The sequence below is a fragment of the Mauremys reevesii genome, linkage group 15 (genome assembly GCF_016161935.1).
Source record: "Mauremys reevesii isolate NIE-2019 linkage group 15, ASM1616193v1, whole genome shotgun sequence".
Taxonomy (NCBI): domain Eukaryota; kingdom Metazoa; phylum Chordata; order Testudines; family Geoemydidae; genus Mauremys; species Mauremys reevesii.
In genome coordinates this window covers 41,451,493-41,467,397 of record NC_052637.1, presented here as the reverse complement: position 1 = coordinate 41,467,397, position 15,905 = coordinate 41,451,493, and the positions used below count along the sequence as shown (strand labels likewise).

Below are 15,905 nucleotides of genomic sequence, written 5' to 3'. Positions count from 1 at the left end.
GTGGCGGGGGGGGGGCCCAGGATTCCCACAAGCAGAGATCTCTGCAGCGGGAAGGATTGACCCGAAGGGCCCCATGGGCAAATGCAGTGGGAGGCCAGATGGGCAGTCGGGGTTGGATGTGGGGGTTGGAGCCATGGGGGGCTGAGGAGAGAGGCAGGGTGGGGACTGGGTAGAGGGCAGGGGGCTGGACCCCGCCACCAACCCCCTCGCCCCCCCCCCCAGTGATGTTAGAAGCTTGTGTTTTTTCTCCCCATGACGACTTGTTTTTCTCTGGTTTCCCAGGTGCCCCCGGACCACCGGGTGAGCCCTTCATCTCCCGGTACGGCTCAGCCATCACTATCCACTGGGCGAATGGGGATCCTGGCAAGGGGCCCATCACCCGATACGTCATCGAGGCCCGGCCCTCAGGTACCGTACGCTCCCACCCCCCAGCATGTCCGTCCATCCCCATCCCCCCCGCCACTGGCCTGGCAGGAACGCAGGGCCCAGCTCTGCCCCGCGGCTGCCATCCCTGCAGGGCAGGACGCGGGCCGGTGGCCTAGCAAGGCACCTGGGCTGTCCCTGGGGCCCAAGGCAGGACCGGGCCCTACGGGCACCCTACAGGGGGAAGGAGGGCCGGGCGCCCCGAGCGCGGGGGGAAGGAGGGCCGGGCGCCCCGAGCGCAGGGGGAAGGAGGGCCGGGCGCACAGAGCACAGGGGGGAAGGAGGGCTGGGCGCCCCGAGCGCAGGGGGAAGGAGGGCCGGGCGCACAGAGCACAGGGGGGAAGGAGGGCCGGGCGCCCCGAGCGCAGGGGGAAGGAGGGCAGGGCGCCCCGAGCGCAGGGGGAAGGAGGGCCGGGTGCCCCGAGCGCAGGGGGAAGGAGGGCCGGGCGCCCCGAGCGCAGGGGGAAGGAGGGCCGGGCGCACAGAGCACAGGGGGGAAGGAGGGCCGGGCACCCCGAGCGCAGGGGGAAGGAGGGCCGGGCACCCCGAGCGCAGGGGGAAGGAGGGCCGGGCGCACAGAGCACAGGGGGGAAGGAGGGCCGGGTGCCCCGAGCGCAGGGGGAAGGAGGGCCGGGCGCACAGAGCACAGGGGGGAAGGAGGGCCGGGCGCCCCGAGCGCAGGGGGAAGGAGGGCAGGCGCCTGAGCGCAGGGGAAGAAGGGCCGGTGCCCCGAGCGCAGGGGGAAGGAGGGCCGGGCACACAGAGCACAGGGGGGAAGGAGGGCAGGGCGCCCCGAGCGCAGGGGGAAGGAGGGCTGGGCACCCCGAGCGCGGGGGGGAGGAGGGCAGGGCGCACAGAGCACAGGGGGGAAGGAGGGCTGGGCGCCCCGAGCGCAGGGGGAAGGAGGGCTGGGCACCCCGAGCGCGGGGGGGAGGAGGGCCGGGCCCTGAGCGCAGGGGAAGGAGGGCAGGCGCCTGAGCGCAGGGGAAGGAGGGCAGGCGCACAGAGCACAGGGGAAGGAGGGCTGGCGCCCGAGCGCAGGGGAAGGAGGGGCGCCCCGAGCGCGGGGGGAAGGAGGGCCGGGCACCCCGAGCGCAGGGGGAAGGAGGGCCGGGCGCCCCGAGCGCAGGGGGAAGGAGGGCAGGGCTCCCCGAGCGCAGGGGGAAGGAGGGCCGGGAGCCCCGAGCGCAGGGGGAACGAGGGCACGGGGCCCCGAGCGCAGGGGGAAGGAGGGCTGGGCACCCCGAGCGCAGGGGGAAGGGGGGCCGGGCACACAGAGCACAGGGGGGAAGGAGGGCCGGGCACCCTGAGCGCAGGGGGAAGGAGGGCCGGGCACACAGAGCACAGGGGGGAAGGAGGGCAGGGCGCCCCGAGCACAGGGGGAAGGAGGGCCAGGCGCCCCGAGCGCGGGGGGGAGGAGGGCCGGGCGCCCCGAGCGCAGGGGGAAGGAGGGCAGGGCGCCCCGAGCGCAGGGGGAAGGAGGGCAGGGTGCCCCGCGCGCAGGGGGTCGGAGGGCCGGGCGCCCCGAGCGCGGGGGGAAGGAGGGCCGGGTGCCCCGAGCGTGGGGGGAAGGAGGGCCGGGTGCCCCGAGCACAGGGGGAAGGAGGGCCAGGCGCCCCGAGCGCAGGGGGAAGCCCAGCGCACACTGCACTGGAACAGCTGGGAACTTGCTGCCCTCTGTCCCCCCGGGTGCCCCCCCCCCCCCCGCGCTCTAGGGCTGCTCCCTCCCCAACCAAGCTGGGCCTCTCTCCTCTCTTCCAGACGAGGGGCTGTGGGACATCCTCATCAAGGACATCCCCAGGGAGGTGACCTCCTACACCTTCAGCATGGACATCCTCAAGCAGGGGGTCAGCTACGACTTCCGGGTCATCGCCGTCAACGACTACGGCTATGGGACGCCCAGTGCACCCTCCCCTTCCGTCTCAGGTGCGGGGGCTGGGAGGGACGTGCCCCGGGCTGCTCTCCTGGCGGATACGGCCAGGACACCTGGCGGTCACTGTACTGTGATTCCCCTTCCCTCCCCACAAACACTGCCGGTGCCCCTCACTCCCGACCCATCACCCCTGCCAGCCCAGCCCTGGGCTCCCCACACAGCTCTGCCAGGGCCCCTCAACCCCGACTGGCAGCCCCCTGCTCACCCAGCCCTGGACTCTCCCCTTTGCTCTGCCAGTGCCCCCCACTCCCAGCCCCCCGGTATCCCAGCCCCCTGGTTGAAGAAGATCCGTTGTTTGCAAGTCTGTTGGGGTTCCCCAGGGGCAGAGGAAGGGTCCCCGGGATGAGGCAGGTCCCATCCCAACACACCAACAAGCTCCAAGCCCCGCCAGCGCCCAGGACAGGCCCCAGGGTGTGAGCCGGCAGGGCGGGTGGGTGACTCACCCTGCTCTCCACGGCTGCCTTCCAGCCCAGAAAGCCAACCCCTTCTACGAGGAGTGGTGGTTCCTGGTGGTCATCGCCTTGGTCGGGCTCATCTTCATCCTCCTGCTGGTCTTCGTCCTCATCATCCGCGGGCAGAGCAAGAAGTATGCCAAGAAATCAGACTCAGGTGAGCGCCCCTGCACGCAGGGCAGGAGCTACCGCCCAGTGGGGCTGCCCGGCCTGGCGTAGGGGGATGTGGTGCCACCGAGGCCGCGGCGCGGGAGGAGCGGCCCCCAGACTCACCCAGCTGCGGACAAGGTGCTGGGAACCAGGGGTCTGGCTCCGAGCTGCCCTGGTCTCAAAGACAGAGGTGCAGCGCTGGGAGCCCGGGAGCCGTGCCTGGGTACGGGAGACGAGGGCCGTGGAGGGTCGCATTTCGCCTTCGCTGTCTGCAGCTTGCACCCCCCGGGGCTGTGGAGCCAGAGGGCCTGTCCCGTGGCTGGGGTAGACCAGTGCCGCTCTGCTGGAGGTGTGCCTGGATACCCCAGAGGAGGCCAGGGGTCTCCATCCGCTTTTGCCCTAGTTATTATGGTTCACGTCACTGCTGGCCAGGCCTCTCCCTGCACCCCGTAACACTGGGGTTAGGGCAGAACGTGGCTCAGGCGGTGACTCCAAACCCGGGGGAGCCAGCGTCAGGGTGCGCACCGTGCTCCTGGTGTCCCTGGGCGTGGCGTGGTGCCTGCCCCGGCCACCCAGCGCTGGGAGCTTCCCCGAAGGCTCCACCCAGCAGCCTGATCAGTGGGAGCCTTTCCCTTCACTGCCCTGGCTCGCGGGTGAGACCCTGCCGCCTTCTGCCACTCGCCCGCCAGCCGCTCCGCTGATGGGAGCAACACCAGAACCGTCCCCGCAGCACAACAGACCCATCCTGCCCCTGCCCTGCCGGCAGACGCGGGTTAGAAAAGTGTGTTAATGTCGCTGGGAGCTAAAGATCAAACCACCGGCTTCTCTCATTGTGAGCTGCCAGCGGCAGGAAAGGTCAGGGGATTAGTAAATGCTGCTGTTTTCTTAGCCAAACGAAGGGCTCAGATTGTGGGGCTAATGCCGCCCGCCCTGCTGAGTCAATACACTTGTGTAGCGGACGCCTGGCGCTGGGAGCCCGGACTCCTGGCTTCTAGTGCGGGCGACTCGCACCCAGAGCCTCTAGGGCTGGGGCCTGGGTTTGTGGGGCCCGGAGTTGGAAGCCAAGGGGCCCGATTCTCCGCCCCTCGGCTGCTGGGTGACTGCTCCCACCGGGGCATTGTGGGTGTGAAATGCCGCCGCACCGTTCGCCCCACCGGTGCCAGCGTCCGACGGCAGCGCTGCCCCAGGAAACGCCCACACCGGCTGGAGGGCAGGGGGCAGTTGGGCCCCAAGGGGCCAGACCCGGGCAGCTTGTGCAGCTGTTTGCAGCAGAACCCTGCGCCAAAACCCAGCGCTCGCCCCTCAGGGATCTCAAAGCACTTGATAGACATTAACCGGTTAACCCCTGGGGGAGATCAGGAAGCGTCCGTACCCCCGTTTTAGGGATGGGGAAACCGAGTCACGAGCAGAGTGGTGATTTGCCCAGTCAGCTGCTGGCAGAGCTGGGACACAGATCTCCTGATGCTCAGCCCTGATTTGCCCAGGGCCTGCTGCCCCATTGCTGGGCACAGCGTGCCATCCGCCCACTGTCTGCGCGAGGCCTGGGCACTTCACAGATGGCATACCGGGTGGGATTTTACCATGCTCGCAGCGTGACGCGCAGGGCTGGCCAGACACTGAGCTGAGACTGACTCCCAGCGGAGCACCAGCCGTGCAGTCCGCGCCTCACGCCTTCGGCTGCCCGGACGGCTGGGCTGGCACGGGGAGCTCTGCGTAACCCCTGCCCCCTGGCCATGCTGGGGACCTGTGAAGAGCCCCAGAGAGGCGCCTCAGCCCTGGCGGGATGGCACTGCACTGGGATACGAGGGCTGGCTGGAGAGGGGGTGAGCTCGTCCCCCGGAGCCCACCCAGCCCAGCCCAGCCTGAGTGATGAGACGGGACGGGTGAAGGCTGCTCTACCCCTTCATTGGCACTGAGCGTGCTGGGTGCGGTGCCCGCTGGCTGAGCTGGGGGTGTTCTGTGCCCACGCACCTGGGGAGAGAGGGGGGTCATCGGCCTGGGGAACCCCTGGCTACAGTGCACCTGCCTGCTCCTCCTTTCTCCATCAACTTCCAGGGGGGCTTCCCCTCCAAATCCCATCGCCCGTCTCCAGGCCTGTCTCGGGGAGCAGGCCGCTCACCACGGCAGGTCGGGAGGGTCGGCCCAGGAGACCGAGCTGGTCCCGTAGCCGGGTGTGTGATGTGCGGGTTCCCCTGGGGCTGGGCGCTGCCCCAGCTGATGGCTCCCCTCCCGCCCCGACAGGGAACAACTCCAAGGCGAACGCGCTGAGCCACGGGGAGATGGTGAGTCTGGACGAGGGCAGCTTCCCTGCCTTGGAGCTCAACAACCGGCGCCTCTCCGTCAAGAACTCCTTCTGCAGGAAGAACGGGATCTACACCAGGTACTGGCTGTGGGGCCCAGGGCTCTGTGTGCCCAGCCAGAGATCTGGGGCCAGGCCCCCACCCCCACTGCGCCCCACTGCCCGGGTGACGGGTGTGCTAGCACCCGCCAGACACCAACTGCACCCACAGGTGGTTCTGGGTGGGGATGTGGAGCCCGGAGCAGCAAAGGGGTGGATGTGGCTCCGGATTGGGCTCTCCGCCCAAAGCCATCGGCTCCAGTGGGGCTGCCGCTGCTCACCCCCCACCCATGACTGTTGTAGGGGGGCCGGGGCTGGCATTGCTCTGAAGCACCTGGGAGCTGGGCCGAAGCAAAGCCCGTAGGCACCCCACAGGATTGCTTGGCTGTTCCCCCGCCCGGCTCCAGGAGCTAGCTGCAGCCAGCACACCGGTCTGTGGCGGTGGGTCAGAATTGAGGGGCACTGGCAGAGCTGTGGGGAAGGGGGAGCCCTGGGCTGGGCTAGCAGGGGGCTGGGGGTCGGGGTTGAGGGGCACGGGCTGAGCTGGGGGGTGGAGCCTGGGGCTGGGCTAGCAGGGGGCTGCGGGTCGGGGTTGAGGGGCACTGGCAGAGCTGGGGGTGGAGCCGGGGGGTGGGCTAGCAGGGGGCTGCGGGTCGGGGTTGAGGGGCACTGGCAGAGTTGGGGGGTGGAGCCTGGGGCTGGGCTAGCAGGGGGCTGCAGGTGCGGGTTGAGGGGCACTGGCAGAGCTGGGGGGGTGGAGCCTGGGGCTGGGCTAGCAGGGGCTGTGGGTCAGGGTTGAGGGTCACCGGCAGAGCTGGGGGCGGGACCCCGGGGCTGCGGGGCGGGAGTGTGGTGCTGGCAGAGCTGTCGGTGGTCCTGCCCGGCTCCTGGTTTCGAGCACCAAACCGGCTCTCAGATTGGAGAGGGCAGGAGAGGAAAGCAGCAGAAGCCGAGCTGCCAGGACCCCGCTGGTTAACGGCTCATCCCCAGGCAGGCCAGCAGACTGCAGAGGGGAGGGTTGGGGTGCGAGCCCCACGGCCGATGCTCTGAACAGCCCTGCTAGTGCCCAGGGTCATGGCGGGGGGTGTCAGTGGGCTCGGGTGGGGCCTGCTGGGGAGGCCGTGGCTGGTCTCCCCGAATGGGGCCCGGGGGATCGGCTCCAGCGCCAGAATTCTCCCTTTCCGAACGAAACGTAGAGCTTCCGTGTCCCTGCCGAGGTCCCCGCCGCGGCCCAGCCCCGGGAGCCTGCATTACTCCGACGAGGACGTCACCAAGTACAACGACCTCATCCCGGCCGAGAGCAGCAGCCTGACGGAGAAGCCCTCGGAGATCTCGGACTCCCAGGTGAGGGGCAGCTTGCCGGGGCTCTCAGCTCGGCAGGGCTGGGGGGGCAGCACACTCTCACGGCAGGGCCTGGCGGGAGGGTGAGAGGTGGCTGCAGCCCAAGGGGTGGGGGGCAGGGGGCAGACAGGCCTCCCCACCCCATTCAGCCATTGGCCCCCCGGCTGGCTGCCTCCGTCATCCCCCGCAATTCCTGTCCCCTCTGTCAGCTGCATCCCGTTGTCCTCATCACCTCCCCCAACCCCGTAAAGGGGTTCGGGGACAGGAGTGTGTTCCAGTTGTTGTACAGACAAAACTACACAGGATCTTTTCAGGGGGCAAGACAAAGATGCCACATTTATTATGATAACAATTTGATTTCTGACCAATAACTAATATCTTAATCCTTACACACACATTATACCCAATATCTATACACACACACACACACACACATTCACACACATACACATCCATTAGATGTTCTGCAGCTGCTGCATAGTTACCAGTCCTGGACATAGCTTGAGTTCGTGGTTTGAGTTTGCAGCTTGGGTTCGTAGCTTGTGGCGGTAACTGGCCAGGAAAGCCGGGCACAAGGATGAGCTGGGTCTCTGTTGGGCAGGCACCGATGCCCTTCCATGTTGGCAGCAGAATGTTACCCTCCAAAGTCTCCCATCTCACCCATGCTTTTTGTAGGCTTTAGTTTGAATCCAGAGTCTCTAGGTCTTGCTGTGTCAGGCTGCCTCTGGGTTTGGTGATTGATCACCCGTCAATTGCAGGTGTGACTTTCAGCCTGGGACCTGGTTTGATCTTCCTTCTATTGCACCTTTTCTTTTTAGGGTGGACTCTTCTCACTTTGTTAGGGCTCTTGTCTGCATCTTCAGCCAGTGGGGTTTGAACTCTATTGCATCAGGACAGGCTGGGGCTGGAGGTTGATTCCATCATCCATACATATGGGAAGGGGCTAGAGAGAGACCCCAGGAAAATGCATATTCCCCCAGGACCCCCGGTTTCTCCTGGCCATGCATTTCCAGGTGCAGATGCTGCAGCTGTGCTGGAACTGGCCCTTAACGAGGCCTGCGTAAACGAGCCCCTCTCCTCCGGTGGCCCTGGGAGCTGAGATTCAAATGGCTGCCTGGAATCCCCGCTCCATCTGGGAGACTGTGAGCGATGGCGAGGCCAAAACAGACCCTGCCGCTCGGCTCTCTCATTAGCCCTTGGGCTCTGGCAGCAACACAGGAGACAGTGGAGCGGTCATGCAGCACCTCGCGCCGTGCAGCCACGTGGGGCTGAGCAGCGAGCCAGGGGACCCAGGCCTGCTAATCCCACTTCAGCAACTGTCTCAGCTGAGGCACTCGACTCCCTGGTGCACGTTTCTTCCCGCCCTGCGGGACCCTCACTTGGGGTGGCCAGTGCTGAGTGCGCCTAGGGAATAACCAGAGCCTCTGAGCGGGATTATGGTACACGCAGGAGCAGCGGGTAGAGGTGATGGGTCAGATCCTTCTGTCAGTGGCAGCCGGGCAAATCCCCGCTGAGTTGGGGGGGACATGCCGGGTGTAGCCGAGATCTCACTCTGGCTCGTAGCGCCTGCTTCTCTTTTACACCAAGGTCCCTTTGGCCTTTCCCTTGCACCAAGGCTCCTTTACGCTACTGGAGCGCTGGGAGTGGGAATCTGACCGACTGGCTCTTTTCTCCCTACGCTTGGAGGACTGTAGCTGCGTGGCCGAGCTCTGGCGGAGCACTGGGAAGGGGCAGAGGGAACCCGAGGGGGTGCAGACGCGGGTGCTGCGTGAGCACTAAGCCTGCCCGTGTACCCCCACGACAGGAGCGCCTGCAGGTGCCCCTGGAGATCAGGACCCCCTTGTGCCACGCGCTGGGTAGCCCTGCACGGAGAGGGCCTCGCAGGCTGAGTTATTCCTGCAGGAGAGCTGGGGCCCCAGCAGGTGCAGTGACGCTTACTCAGGCATCTGTGGCACAGCTGGGAATTCCCTGGCCGCTCCCATCACCTGAGCCCGGTGCAGGCTTGTGTCTCAGAGCCGCGGAGGGGAACAGGCAGCTGAGGGCTTCCAGCTCTTCAGCAACCCCCCAGCTGCCCCATAGTCCTGGGCCTTGGCTGCCCTTTCCTTGGCCTGCAAAGTGGAGGCAAATCCAAGTTAACCCCCCTTTGCATTATTGCCGGTTGAGTGTCTTTGAGGAGCTGTAAGAGCTGCGGAGCAGAAAGCTGTCACTTGATTGCTTTCCTGGCCGGCCCCAGCTTCCTCATGAATGGGGCCATTGTGCCTTGGGGAAGGGGGAAGCTGAATTCAATTATGGAAAGCAGAGGGCGAGTTGAAAGGAGGGACGGGAGCCAACCCAGCCTCTGCCTGAGCTCTCTTCTTCCCCCGTCCTCCCCTCCCCGCTGTGCCCTCTGACGAAATAAGTCCGGCTGCTCCCAGAGATGGCGCGGAGGGTCAGCGCTGCCAGGGCTTGCGCTGGGCCTGGTCACCATGGACACCTGGCGGGCCCTGGGTCTGGTCATTGGGGAAGGGATGCCAGGCCGGGCCGGGTGCTGGATCTGGTCATTGGGGAAGGGATGCCAGGCCAGGCCAGGCCGGGTGCTGGATCTGGTCACTGGGGAAGGGGTCTGGGTCTGGTTGTTGGGGAAGGGACACTGGGCCAGGGTCAGGATCTGGTCATTGGGGAAGGGATGCCAGGCCAGGCCAGGCCGGGTGCTGGATCTGGTCACTGGGGAAGGGGTCTGGGTCTGGTTGTTGGGGAAGGGACACTGGGCCGGGGTCAGGATCTGGTCATTGGGGAAGGGATGCCAGGCCAGGCCGGGACGGGTGCTGGATCTGGTCATTGCGGAAGGGATGCCAGGCCAGGCCGGGTGCTGGATCTGGTCACTGGGGAAGGGGTCTGGGTCTGGTTGTTGGGGAAGGGATGCCAGGCCAGGCCAGGCTGGGTGCTGGATCTGGTCATTGGGGAAGGGACGCCAGGTCGGGCCAGGTGCTGGATCTGGTTGTTGGGGAGATGATGCCAGGCTGGGCACTGGTTCTGGTCATTGAGGAAGGGACGCCAGGCCGGGACGGGCACTGGGTCTGGTCATGCTCTATCACCAGCTTCCCCCAGGGCCCGATTCGGACCCTCCCTTACTCCAGTGCTGTTGCATGGAATCACTCTGGACTCACATCAATGTGTGGGAGACCCCGGTTGCACCTGCCCACCCAGTCCCCTGCCTGCAGGATGGGTGCAGTGGTGAAGGATTCAGGTGCAGGCTCTGATGTCATGTAGGGTCACGGTTTCCAAGCTGCCTCTCACAAGCCAGTGCCCAGTGGGCTGCTGATGGCACTGCCCGGCGGGTGCCCCCTCAGCTCCTTCTGCTAGCGCCATGTCCTTGTGGGCCTGTGCTTGTCAGGCGGCTGAGTGCTGCGGCCGGGCACAGCCAGACCTGGAGTAACCCAGCGCTCTGTCTCTGCAGGGGAGCGACAGCGAGTACGAAGTGGATCAGAACCACCAGAAGGCCCACTCCTTCGTCAACCACTACATCAGCGACCCGACCTACTACAACTCCTGGCGGCGCCAGCAGAAGGGCATCTCCCGGGCCCAGGCCTACAGCTACACGGAGAGCGATTCCGGCGACCCCGACCACTGCCCCTTGTCCAACAGCACCAGCACCCAGCAAGGCAGCCTCTTCCGGCCCAAAGTCAGTAGGACTCCAACCCCCCAGACGCCCGTCAACCCCCCCAGCCAGCAGAGCACCCTGTACCGCCCCCCTAGCAGCCTGGCGCCGGGCTCTCGAGCCCCCATTGCAGGATTTTCTTCTTTTGTTTGATGGTTTCAAAAGAAATAAAGAAAAGCGAAAAAGGAGAAAAAATCCCAGACCCACGTTTACGTCCAGAGTTATTTTTTCCGAGGCGAAGGAGACGTCCCGGCAGGGCGAGCCCAGCACCAGCCGGGGAGAGACAGGTGGACCTGGTTCGGATTCTAATCATTTGCTGCTTCCAGAGGCACATGGAGCCCTATAGAAGAGGAACCCCTTGAAAGGACCTTTGCAAAAGCTTGCAGTCCAGCTGGGGGGGCCTCCTCTTCTCTCTGAGGCTGAGGCGCGGAGAGGAAAGTCACAGGGTAAAGGGACGGCAGCCGGCGGGCTCCCGGACGACGCTGGTGTCTCCACATGGCGCTGGCTCCTTGCAGGCGGGTTTACTCAAGGGCCTTTGCTAACAGGACAAACCCACCCCTTTTTGGCCAAAACTTGCTTTGTGCGATCCCTGAGAGGCCAGCCAGCTAGCGGCAACCCGCGGCGTCCGAAGGAGCGGGGCGTGGAAGTGCCATGGGGCAGCGTGGTTACACAAGACTTCAACCAGAGAACCCACGCCAGTGACCAACGGTGTCCTCGGCCCAGCACGGCAGAGCCTGACGTGGGATGGGAACGGTGCTGCTCTTCCGCTCAGCATTAGGTGGGAACAACGCCTGCGGCCCTTGCTTCCCAGTGGGCCGCGGACGTGCCCGATGGCCCGCGTGCTGGACGTGGGACCCGCTTTGCCAGGCTGCCCACTCGGCTCGCCGGTCCCTCCTCTGCCCGTCTCCTCTCCTGTCTCCCCGTGACGCGCCATGTCAGAGTGTGGAAAAGCGACAAACCGAAACACAAAGCCCGTGTGCAGCCGTTTGGTTTGCTGCTTTGGGGCGGGATGTGGGGGCTGGAGAGTGGATTTGGGAGGGACGGGGGTGCTGGAGTTGTAATCAATTTACTTGAATCCTTCTGGAGGAGACATCCCCCTCCCAGCCCCCCTTATCCCTGGCGAGAAGCGCTGCCCGCTGGGGAGGGGGCCTCTGTGGCCGAACTGCACCACGGGGCAGGTGACCAGCACAGGGGGGTTGCTTATCGGCACCGACATTTGGTTTGGGGCGGCAATTCATTTCTTCCTTCCTTGGCCCCATCCTGGAGCGGGGGAGGGAAAGGAAAATGCCCCGGGGCCCGGGATGTTTGTGGGGCGAGATGTACCCTCCGCCTACAATGTGGTCCTCTCCCCCTGGCTTGGGACAGACGCCGCCCCTTTAACTCCAGCAGACCAGGGGGGTGGGATGAGGCGGGGCTCTGCTGGCGTGATGGATTGGCAGCCGCAGTCTTTGTTTTGTGTTCTGTTTTAGTGCCCAGGTTTGGCGGGGGATGCGAGGGGAGGGGGCCAGAACCGGGAGGAGGGGGATCGGTGGTGGTGGTTGTTTCCAGCATCGCGAAACCCACACAGTGCCTACTCGTCAGCTGCATCCCGAACTCCTCAGCCGTCTTCCCTTCCGCACGGGTGCAAAGTACGAGTGGAGGGTCCGGCTGTCCCCCGCTGTGTCCCCCTCCTTCTGCGGAGGGGGTCCGGAGCTGTCACCGGGGTGATTGGCTCCATCCATGATGCCCCACGTGCTCTCGCCCGTATTTGCACATTCTCGGCCCAGGCTGGTTGACAGAGGATTGAACCTGGTGCGTGGGGTCCCTTTAATAAAGACTCGAAAGCGCTGGAATCGTTTTTTGGTTTATTTCTCTCCCCCCAAAAGCAGAGAGCTGCACTCAGGAATGACCCTGTACCCCTTGAGACAGGGATGGAGCTGGGATCACCCCGAACTTGCCAGCTGACGGTCCCTTTTGCAGGCGTATTCCTGCAAGGGAGGGTGATGTGGGTAAGTAGCTGTGGCCCACAGGGTCTCTCTCGCCTACGTTCAGGTGCGCGGAGAAGGAGCGACGGTTTCTGTGCAGGTGACCGAGAAATGGGTTATCCTGGGAAAGAGCTGGCCAGAAATCAGCTCTGCAGTGCTGTCTGAGCGCTCAGGGCAGGGCTGGACAGCACGGTGGCTAAAATACCCGTGTGCCCCAGAGCCTTGGCTACACTAGAGCTCCCACTGGTGCAGCTTTACAAAGCTCTGCCCTCCTCCCACGCAGATCGCCTTGTGGAGAGCTCCATTAACTCCAGCCAGGGAAAACCCCTTCTGTCGCTGTAGGAAGCGCCTGCCCTACGTTGCAAAGATACCGTGTCGCCAGGTCTCTACCTCCCTGGGATCACAGCTATGCAGGAAAGAAGCGTCCAGTCAAACCCACAGCCCCACTCACTGCAAGGCAGCTAAATCCTCAGCCCCTCCACTCACCACCACGGACAGGGCAAGTGCTGGCTGCTTCCCGTGAGCCCAGGATTTAATCAGCACCTTCTGATACCCTGAGGACACTGACCCTGGCTTGCAGGCCAAGGCCTGATTGGGATTAGCCCAGAGCCAGGAAATAGGTAATCAAGAATCCCCAGGGGGCCGGCTGGCAGTTTAATTTGCAGATTCCAAACCCATTAGCAGCGGGGCTGGTTCCTCCCTGGGGTGAAGGGTGGGGGGTCGCTCTGGATCCAGACACAGAGCAGAAGGACCCGAAGCCTGCAGAAGTCAATGGGGTCCCCCCCGCACTGGAATCGGCCTGAGTGGTGAGGTCAGACCTGCAGAAACCTTCCTGTGCAGCTGACATGCCAGTCCTAAAATCTGCATTGCCCGAGCCGTCCGCCACGGCCGGGACTGAAAGAAGGAATAGCAGAGAGACAGTGCGCTTCCCGTGGCGGCTGTCCTTGTTCTAGCTAGACAGGACTCAGCAGTGGATTAGAAACTGGTTAATGGCCAGCTCACAAAATGTAACTGTAAATGAGGCATCATCATCAGGGCAGGAGGGGTTCTCGCAAGGATCCACCCGTGACCCTCCAATAGCTTTATTAATGATTGGGAAGAAAATATAAAATCATTGCTGGTGACGTTTGCCGCTGACAAGAATCGGTGGAAGGTAAATGATGATGGATTTCGCGCTAAGGTGGCTTCTTTGAACACCGGGCGTTTTAACACGGCCCAATGCAAGGGCCTACATGGGGGAGCAAAGGCTGTAGGTCACAAGGGGAGGGTGGGCGACACTATCCTGGAACGCAGAGACGCTGAAAAGGACTTAGGGGTTCTGGTCGCAAGTAACTGCACATGAGCTCCTGGCGTGAGGCCGCAATAAGAGAATGCTGGCAAGCTGCCGTCCGACGGATACGGAGGGAAGTGGCGAGCAGGAGTAGGGCGGGGATATGACATTAGTGAGCCGATTTTGAGGACACTCTGTCCAGCCCTGGGGTCTGCACTGCCAGGAAGGTGGGTGAAAAACTGTCAAAGATTCATAGAATCAGAATCTCAGGGTTGGAAGGGACCTCAGGAGGTTCTAGTCCAACCCCCTGCTCAAAGCAGGACCAACCCCAACTAAATCATCCCAGCCAGGGCTTGTCAAGCCGGGCCATAAAAATCTCTAAGGATGGAGATTCCACCCCCTCCCTAGGATTCAGCAAAGTGCTACAGAAATGACGCCCGGTGTGGAAAACCTGCTGCCTTAGAAAGTCAGCTGGGAACATCTCACCAATGGAAGGGGTGGAGCCTTCGTCATTTGATGGCTTGAACTCAAGACTGGCTGTAGCGCGAACGGGCGTTACAGGCTCGAGGCAGAGGTTCTTGGCCGAGGGTCTGTGGCCTGCGTCACGCAGGAGGTCAGCCCAGATCATCGTAAAGGGCCCTGCTGCCTGCCAAGCTGTAAGCATTTCTTTGCATTTTGGGTTTGCCTCCTGGGAGCGTCAAATCGGCTGCTGAGCTGCGTGTTGAAAGCGCTGGAAAAGAGCTGGGCTGTCTATTTCCGCTGCCATTCCTCTTGTTTTCCTCTACGCTTCAGTCCAAGCCGAGAAGATCCGATCCCAGCTTGCGTCTCGTCCTGCCCTTCGGCTCCTGCTCGTGCTGGCGTGAAGCCCCAGCCTGGCCACTGAGATCCCTGCTGCCCCACCCATCCATAGCCCCCCTGGGCTGCAGACCGGCGAGCGGTGCCCCCACCCAGAGCCTGCTGGCCTCCTCGGAAGGTGGTGGTGCTTATGGGGCAGCAAAGCAAACAGCTGGAGCCCCCCACTCCTGCGTTTCCCCACTGCCACTAGCAGGTGGTGTGTGAGGGGGGGAAGGGGCTTTAACTCAGGTGTGGGCAGAGCCGTTGTGCGTTGTGACCAAGTTTGACTGGAAAAGCATAAGCCTAAAGGGAGCCCGGAAGGACGTTGGTGACTCTGCCTGAGGATGGGGGGCCTGGAACCGGCTGCCGAAGCTGCCTCGGCACAGGCCCCCTTCATTGGCTGTCAGACAGGATGCGTTTGCAGCCGAACTGGGATTCAGGGGGGCCACACGTCTCCTTCCTTCCAGCCCCTGCTTTCAAAGGCCAGTCCCAGGCCTGGGCGATTGTGCATCCAGGCTGGCTCCGTCCCTGGATTAAACCCTTCTGTGAGGTGCTTGGGGGGGAATGGCAGGCAAAATGCAATGTCACGTCCAGCGCGAGACAAATCCCAGGCCTCCCCCTCCCCCTCCGAGCGCCAGCCTTGTGGCCACCGCACTGAGCATCTGCCGTTTCCAGGGCAACGCGTCTGCAGCGGCCCTCGTTCATCACTGCATCCCAGCCCAGGTCACTTGGTGAAAGAGCCCCCCCTCCCCCCAGCCCTTTCCAGGGGCCCCGGGGGCTGCTTTTCAGCTCTGGGTACAGCCCGATTCCCCAGGGAGGCCTTGCTGCTTTGATGTCTCTTTGCACGGCACATACAGCCAGAGCCCAGCTGCAAGCGCAGCCACTCGATAGGCACCGGCCCATGGCCGCTAAGCTGCTTCTGCTCCCCGGGTGACATCCAGCCCATGCAGAGAGCGGGCCCAGGGCCTATGCGCTGCTTAACGCCTTGGGCTGGGCCGAACTGCACCCCAAATGACGGCACACAAAGACCCCGAGCCCAGCGGCTCTGCCGGGACAGCTTGGAGCAGAGCAGCTGAATCTGGGAGCGGTGGCCAGTCCACATGCCGCAGGCAGCTCATTGCCGCTAGCAGGACTGGCTCTGGAGTGGTACCTCTGTGCTGAATTTCGCTCTTTGCTGGCGCTGACAACCTCTGGGAAAGTACAGAGCGAGGGGAAACCCTGAGCGAAAGCCCCTGTTGGGCCAGAGTGTGTTTATAGTGTATCTGCACACACCCCCACACGCAGAACTGTGTGACTGGCTGCAGCATAAGACCTTGGGAGCGCCCAGCAGTGGCAGAGAGCAACCGCCGCTCCCCTGGGAGGTACCGTTCTCTGCCATGGTGCCATCGCTGCTCAGCCGGATACAGAGAAGATTTCTGCACAAAAGCGTTGTGACCCCCGGCTCACCGTCAGCACTGGCTTTAGTGTCCGTCCAACCCCGCCACCGGGAAGCTTCATCTTTTTATTTAAAATAACCTGGTGGGCAGCGTAATAATTGTGAGAGGTGGCCAAATGGAACAGAGA

General features: G+C 63.9%; 1 protein-coding gene across 8 annotated transcripts in view; it reads left to right on the top strand.

Moving 5' to 3' along the window:
• Positions 1 to 12,101, top strand: part of SDK2 (sidekick cell adhesion molecule 2) — a 161,491-nt gene extending 149,390 nt beyond the window's left edge. For 5 of the 8 annotated variants that reach the window (XM_039501735.1, XM_039501732.1, XM_039501734.1 and 2 more), the window contains 6 exons: positions 283 to 408; positions 2,185 to 2,349; positions 2,825 to 2,965; positions 5,200 to 5,338; positions 6,493 to 6,640; positions 10,074 to 12,101. In XM_039501735.1, coding sequence (XP_039357669.1) covers positions 283 to 408; positions 2,185 to 2,349; positions 2,825 to 2,965; positions 5,200 to 5,338; positions 6,493 to 6,640; positions 10,074 to 10,427 — 1,073 coding nt within the window. In that variant the 3' untranslated portion in view covers positions 10,428 to 12,101. The remainder of the gene's footprint in view (positions 1 to 282; positions 409 to 2,184; positions 2,350 to 2,824; positions 2,966 to 5,199; positions 5,339 to 6,492; positions 6,641 to 10,073) is intronic. The other 3 variants (XM_039501736.1, XM_039501733.1, XM_039501731.1) reach the window with 1 other exon arrangement.
• The last annotated feature ends 3,804 nt before the right edge of the window (positions 12,102 to 15,905 follow it).